The following is a 7926-nucleotide window of genomic DNA, read 5'->3' as shown; positions in this document are numbered from 1 at the left end:
ATCTTGGCAGTATTAAAAAGCCATTAGCTCTGTGTTCATGGGGCAATACGCGAAACCGTCACATTCACAGTGAAAATGAATTTCCCCTGGGGACACCCCCGGAGAGCCAGAAGCAAAAGTATATTAGAGTAAACATTTATACACAATAAAAGGACAGTACCTCTTTGTGTAACTGAAGACACTGCAGCCCTCCAGGACTGGAGTTTGACACCAGGGCGGGGGGGGAACGCATCATTGTGTGGATGGGCCCCACGGGGCGATAAGAAATCCTGACTGTTCATGCGCCACTGTGGCCATATCCAGGTTGGGAGAGGTTCGCTTGGCTGGGACGATTCTTATCACTCACCAGTGACTCGTCAGGCTGCATGCGCAGGCTACTACTTAAATAAATATAATAAACATATAATTTGTTATTTAGCTGAAGCTTTTAGTCAATTAGACTAAGCGGGGGACAGTCCCTTCTGGAGAAACGTGGGGTTAAGGGCCCAACAGCTGTGCAGCTGTAATCGTGGACACCGCCTCGGTGGGAGTCCGGTCCAGGAACGCCGCGTCATCGTTTCCGTGGGAAAACGGCAGGGGGTCAGGGGAATGCGGGAGGGAGGAGATAACAGAAAAGGGCATGTCATGTGACCGACTTCACAAGATGGGCCACAAACCTTCCGCAAACTGGAGACTGTCGCTGGACGCCGTGTTCGTCCTGAGGCTTCCATGTCCCAGTCATGCCCCTACGGGCTACATGCACTGCATGTTCTTCAGACTGGGGTCAGTGAGAGATGACTGGGGATGGGCTGAGCAAGAAGCAGCAGCAGTGCTTTATGTGTTCCAAAAGAGAGCACGAGCGAGCAGAACTGAGCAGAAACGCATACAGCCTTACATTTCAAATCTGGACAGATCTTGAACCAACCACCACACTGGTTTCAGCCCACCAAGGGTTTGATGAGCTTTAGCTGGCCTGGGTTCCAACCATTAGTTCCAACCAATGACACACTACATCCAGACGCCTACCAGCAGTCATCACTGAGATATGAGAGGGAGACAAATTGCCTGCCCTTCAATCAGCGCTAGGTCTCTCCTGAAGTATTCAGTGGTTTAGTACCGTGTGCCATGAAGGGTGCAAAATAGTCACTCGCTCTCTAAGGAATGAGAGTACAATTATTTATTGCCATTTTGTAACAATGTTCATTTTTTTTCCCACTTAAGTCTGATATAATTACAGATTAAAACCAGATGCAATTTACAGAACATAAAAACATACAGAACCACAAACTACCATTTCATCATTATTAGTAGTATTATCATTTTTAGAAGGATATTATTTACAGAGTTGAAAATACTGCCATACCCAAAGTAGAGGGGGCTGAATGTTGAGTATTGCTATCGTTTTGCTCTAACGCCGGTGTACACAGAACTGTGATTGACGGCTGTTTGCGGGCAGAGCGCTCCCTTCTCAAAAACACTAGGATCACGTGCAAGAAAACATACTGCAGTGACTCCTTACCACCAGTCCTGCAGTTAGTGGGAAGAAGGCTAGAGAGCTAGGGGTTTCATTAATGTAGCTATGAGTAGAACAACAAATATTTGGAAAATTTGAACAAATGAAAAATGCATTGTTCTCCACGGCAAAACACACGATCAACTCAACTTAAGTCAGAGAATGCATAGTACAACCCTGCCCATGTTTCATGAATCCTCATTTCACCTAATTATTCTTTACGGTTTGAGAGCTGCACCCTGCTGAAAAGCCCCCCCCCCCCCAAAAAAAACAGCTCAAGCTAGGATTTGAAGCTGCTGGTAGCTGGTTGACCAGTCCAGACCAGCTCCAGCTATGGTTTGGAAAAGGCAGGTAGCTGGTCATTTCAAGCTGGTCATAGCTGGGTTTTTACACCGGGGCAGTTTCTCATTTTTGTTTGCATCTTAAAAATTAGCGACCAAGTCAGACCCAATAATCCAGGGGAGGTGAGGGAGCTTTGCAATGAAACACTTTAATCAATCCGTTACAACACCAACAGGCCCAGTGGCACTCAAAGGGAAGCGTGAATGAGTGATTGTTTAACATCAGCAAACGTGGACACAGTGTACTTTAAATTAAGCTGAGAACTGAGTTTTGTTTTTGCACCGCTAGTATAATGCAAAAAGTTATCCATTTCAGAGACGGCTCGCAACTGATTTCCCCCAATAGGGAAATCAGTCAACCGGGGTCTGTAAGTTGTTTGCCAATGTGTGCTTTTTTTTATTTTTTATTTTTATCTGGCTTTCAGCTTTTCTTCGGAAGCAGAAAATAAAACCCAGTAACGTTGAAATCACTGTCAATCGATCAGAGGTGAAAGGCCTATGTTGACATCAACTTCGAATGATTAAAAAGCTCTACTGATAAGGCCGATGAAACTGAAACCAGAACCATATTTTCCCTGACCTTGCCTGCCCATTATGTGTTCAGTGCAGTAGCAGATCAGCAGACCGGCACAGGAGTAAGTGTGCTTTGGAGGGGAAACCACAGGGAAGAGCAGCAAAACGGGCCAGACAACGCCTGCAGACGACACGTCAGGTACAGGGGGTGAAACGCAGGGAGAAGCGTGACGCTATCGGAGGCCAACAATGGAGTGAGTGACTGCTGAAAAGAGTTCATCATCCCCGCTTCCTGTTCCTTTATTCCCCACACTGAGGTTGGCAGAGACCTACAGCACAGCCCTCCGGCCCTCGGCTCTGGGAGTCAACGGCGGATATCCGCTCAGACTCTGATCCGGACAAGCGAAGATGGAAATTTACAAAAAGAGATCAAATAAATATGAGATCAAATGTAAAAAAAAAAATATCTTATCTCATCCTTTTTCTTTTTAATACAGACTTGCAAAGCTCCAGTGGAGACAGGTCACTATGCAAAAGACCCCCCAGGGATAGTTCTCAGGAAGAATTGTCTAATTTTATCCGGCAACTTGTATATTCGCCAAAAACCAAATGCAGGGCCTCGATTTCGAAGCAACGATGGAGGAAGTGTCGCGTGCGCGTCCAAACGAACACTGTCCCTGGGCTTTCCCCACTCTCAGGGAGCGACCTCCGCCATGGTGCCATGTGACCTTTGCTGAAGTTGCACGAATCACTTTAAGACCTGCGTAAAGAGATACGAGTACATTCATAGTGTGCGACTGGTAAAACCCAGCAGAGCTCAGCCTCCACTGGCCATATATATAGTACAGAAACTGCTCACAACTGTAGAAAAAAGCACCGTGCTGGACAGGAGACGGTAGAGGAACAATGCAGAGCCTTCACCTCTTATTCACAGGAGACCAGAAACTGACGCACATCCCAGGAAGGAAGCAAAAGAAGGGATAGTGTAACATGAGTGGTGTTGTGTTGAAATGTCTAAGACAACAAGCAAGTCTTTCCCCTGGCTTATGTGGAATGAATACACAGAACCGGTAAATTAATAGACAGAATAGGGAACAAGAAACAAAGAGGAAAAACTGAATCAAGCACAGAAAGCAAGTCCAGTCACTCCTGCCTTTAGTATCTACACAGCACTGTCTGTAGTTGGAGCTATGAGAGCCAAGGATGGTGGGCGGTGTGATCAACTCTGGGCCACACCCCCAACTCACAGCATGGGTAGGAGGTGGGGCAGAGTCCTCTCTGATTGGACCTCGGTCTCATTCCTCCGGTTGCTGCTCCTGGCTGTCCGATTGTGCCGGGGGCGGGGCGGGCGTGTCCTCGGCGGGCCCCGCCCGGGGAGGCTCCTCCTCCCGGGAGGACTGCGCGCTGAAGGCGCGGAGGCGGGGGGGGTCGGCCGGGGGCAGCAGGGTCAGGGACTCCACGCTGAGGGCGTCACCGTTGTCGTCCGAGAGGAGGGAGATGGTGGGCTGGGGGGCGGGGGTGAGGCTGGGGGCCAGGGCCAGGGGCGGGGTGACGGGATCCGCCGGGTCCCCTCCGGGCTCCGCCTCGGTGGGAGTCCGGTCCAGGAACGCCGCGTCATCTGTTCCCGCGGGGAAAACGGCAGTGGGGGGGTCAGGGGAATGCGGGAGGGAGGAGATAACAGAAAAGGGCATGTCATGTGACTGACATCACAAGATGGACCACAAAACTTCCGCAAACTGGAGACTGTCGCTGGACGCCGTGTTCCCGTCACCTTTAAACTACACAATGCCCTGAACAATGTGTGTCTGTCCTGAGGGTGCAGAACAGGTGCTGGAGATATGTGGTGTGAGATTGTTTTGGAGAAGTGCTTTAAGAAGTGCAGTGTCTTCAGAACAAAGACGTGACTGTCAGGGAGACGGTCACAGAGGAACCAAACAATAAGGCACTTTGTGATTGTGATTGTGAATGAGTCATTACCCATCAGGTAGTGGGAAACAGATCATTCACAAAACATTTCACTTTACAGACCCAAGATTTACATTAGGCAGAGGTGTGATGATGGGAGCTAAACGAAGCGGGGAAAAGCAGAAAAAAAAAAAGCAACAACAGCACCCACAGCATGATTAATACATTATTTTCATGAATAATTATTAAATTAGTTTCATGAAACAACTCGAATGAGCAAACAAATCACAACTGGGTCAAAAAAGGAAAATGACGTCAAAAACATACATCCAAGGAACAAGGGATCAAAATAATGCGAAACAGAGGAGCACACGAAGGGAGAGGAAGGGAGGATAAAAGGAAGAGAAGGGAGGGGAAGGGAGGAGAAGGCAGAGGAGACTTGGAAGGCAGGAAAATGTATTTCTGATACTATTGCAGGAAAAAACTATTCCAGAGGAGATACTGCCGCAATCGTTTCACCATGCTAAGTTAAACAAATAAACGTGGTATTTCTGATTGCTGTACCCCTGCACAAGTTCAACTGCTACAGATATGGGAGACAATGGCACCATTATGTGTACATTTACATGACACATCCATACATTTAAACACGTCATGTTTGTATCCGGGAACATATATTTAGGTCTATACTACGCAAGCATAGCCCTGCCTTCCATTCTGAATGTGGAGGGGGGGGGGGGGGGGGAATTGGGGTGAGGGTGGTGCCTGGTGAGAGGTGGAGTCAGGTTTGGGGGATGACAGGAGCCGGGGTGAAGTTGTGAGTTCAACTTTGGGGTGTGGGGTCAGGATTAGCGGTGAGGGGGCATGGTGTGGGAGGGTCAGGGGGCATGGTTTGGGAGGGACATGGGACATGGGGCATGGTTTGGGAGGGTCAGTGTTAGCGGTGAGGGGGCATGGTGTGAGAGGGTTGGACTGTGGAAGGATGAGGGTCAGGGTTGAACTGTGGAAGGATGAGGGTCAGGGTTGGACTGTGGAAGGATGAGGGTCAGGGTTGGACTGTGGAAGGATGAGGGTCAGGGCTGGGGCCTTGGTGTGATGGTGACAGAGTGGACCTGCCTGGTCGGCCTGGGTCGCGGCTGCTCGGCGATCTAAACCCAGCGTCCGCCGCGACTGTCGGCCTCGGACAGACTAAACCCCCTCCGTCGTCCTTTCCTGCCAGACCTGACTAGAGGAGAACAGAGGGACACACCACAGGGCAAGGCTGAACAATGGGACACAGAGAGGACGTGGGCCACAGAGGATGAAGAACAGCGCTCCGTATTCATAAACCATCTCAGAGCGGGGGTGGGGGGATGGGGGGGGGCTTGAGGATCAAGTTTCCCCTGGATCGGAGATGCTTTATAAATACAGGCCCGGGGCTATTGAAACAAGAAGGAAACAGACTGTGGCTGTCTGCCATTCAAACGGCTGAGCATAATCCATTCTGCAGGCCTGGGGGATGAAGGATATTTGGAATAGGGTGAAACTTTAGTGAGCCAACCCTGTTCCTGGAGAGCCAGAGAGCTTTTGGGAGTTTTTTTTGGTCTGTATCAGCTCTTGATTACAGTTTGTAGCCCATGACTAATACTCAATCCCCATACATGCATACTCAATCTCAATAAGAATGAGTACCTTGTTTCACCACTGTACATGGTCATCTGTATCCATTCAGACAATTAATCAAATTATACAGGATAGAGAGATACTTTGGACAAAGGGGAAACCTCTGGCATTCCACAGACCAGGGTCACACTTGTGGGGGGGGGGGAATGTCAATTCCATTTAAGGAAACAGTTGAGGAAATTAAGTCAAATTCAACTGAATTGATGAAATATCCACTGAGGGTTTTAAAATCCCAATCCAGTTCTGGACTTGATGAAATTAAAATGGAGCAGAACCAAACCTTGTAACCTGCCCCAGTGTTAAAAGTCTTGGTATTGAGCCGAGCTTAAGACAGGCTGAACAGCCTGCTGTCAAACAAACATTAATATGTCCTTATGTTGCAATTCAAGTTTTTCTGTGTCAACGCTGTTTACTGAACCTGCAGGTGCGTTCTCTTCTGTACATGCTCATTTCCTTCATACCGATTGTGTGGACATATTTGGGGACTGTGCGTTTTGATACTTTCAGTGTTTTTATGACAACTTCAACCCCTTCATAAGGGAAAAGTCATTTTCCACAATATGGGACCTTTAATTTTTTCTTAAATGCATTTACTTATTTTTTGAGAAAGATGCTAATGCTAGGTCGTGGGCAGTCTGAGTTAGGAAACTTCCTTCTTTCCATTATTGTCCATATGAACAGAGTAGGGGGATGGTCAGTATCCAACACCAGACCATGGGGCCCATCCACACACTACAACAGTGACTTTAACAGGATGTGCCACCTAGTAGCCTCGCAAACTCAAACCTCTAAATCACCACCTTTAGAAAAGCCCCCAATGGAAAAACATTTTTTTTTTTTTTTTTGTTTGTTTCATTCTAGGTGTTCCAGTTGAAGCGAAGAGAGGGGGAAGAACAGACAGATGAAGTTAATCAGGCTTCACACATTCAGCATTAGAGCACCCCTCCCACAAACTTTCTAGAAAGAGGTGGGAGGGGGGGGGGGGGGGGCAGAATGTATCACCAGAGCAGCAGTTCAGAAGAGTCTGGGTTTGTGTCACTTTAAATCACACTCAAACGCCAAAGCAAAGGGGTCCCTATCCTCCCTAGAGATGTGTTCCAGTCTGAGAAGATCATATCATATTTCCCATTGCCTCATTTTTAATTCTGCTTGGACGCCGGCTGTGTCGAATCATTGATAGCAGCACAAGCCGGCCAAGACCAGAACTTTAACCATCCATCTAATAGGCTTTTGAATAGCCTCCTGGGGGAAGGCTTTGTGAATTGCCATTTTGCTACAAGCACTTCACACAGTAACTCCGACGCTCGATCCCCACCTTAAATATATAATCAAACACTAAGCAAGTCAGACTATGTGCATCTCGCTGTTGATCTCCTCACATACATTCTCTCTATCCATCTCCTGTACATCCAGGCAAGGTCTCACGCAAAACAGATTCAAAACATAAATACACCTCTCCAGATCCGTCTATATATTCCTGACCCTATCCATTTACAGCAGTTTTAGTACATCGTGCTTATTACTTGGTTCCATTTATCAATCAATCTATTCGCCCATCTGCCTGCTTTCAGGTGGACGTGGGGGGAGGGAGTGACATATTCATATACCCAGAATGCAATCTGAATGAATAATCGCATGAGACGGGCTGCTTTTAAGTCTCAACCAACGCCATCTGTGTCTAGCAGCTGTTTCTCGCAAACCGATTAAGTGGCAAAGATCAGGCATCAGTTTGTCTGCCAAACCACAAACCACTAGTTTCCCTTATATTTCCAAGAATCTAAAATTGAACTAAACATGTTGATTGACAGGTGCAGAGTATTTCTGCGAGGCGATGACAGAGAACAACTCGGCCACTGATAGAGATCAGGGCAGGGACTTCTGCGGCATGTCGAGGAACATTACCCAAAGAACACATTTTTAGAGAGATAAGCAGCGACATTCAGCTACATTCTCAGGGACCAGGAGCAGATTCAGATCTTAGTAACATTTAAAGAAGTTGACCCAGAAGGTATA

General features: G+C 47.6%; 1 protein-coding gene across 1 annotated transcript in view; it reads right to left on the bottom strand.

Moving 5' to 3' along the window:
* Nucleotides 1–1141: 1141 nt before the first annotated feature.
* Nucleotides 1142–7926, bottom strand: part of clec16a (C-type lectin domain containing 16A) — a 51678-nt gene continuing 44893 nt past the window's right edge. The window contains exon 23 of the mRNA XM_061223209.1: nucleotides 1142–3964. Coding sequence (XP_061079193.1) covers nucleotides 3642–3964 — 323 coding nt within the window. The 3' untranslated portion in view covers nucleotides 1142–3641. The remainder of the gene's footprint in view (nucleotides 3965–7926) is intronic.

Source organism: Conger conger, chromosome 16 (genome assembly GCF_963514075.1).
Source record: "Conger conger chromosome 16, fConCon1.1, whole genome shotgun sequence".
NCBI classification, from domain to species: domain Eukaryota; kingdom Metazoa; phylum Chordata; class Actinopteri; order Anguilliformes; family Congridae; genus Conger; species Conger conger.
This window is presented reverse-complemented; position numbering and strand designations above follow the sequence as displayed.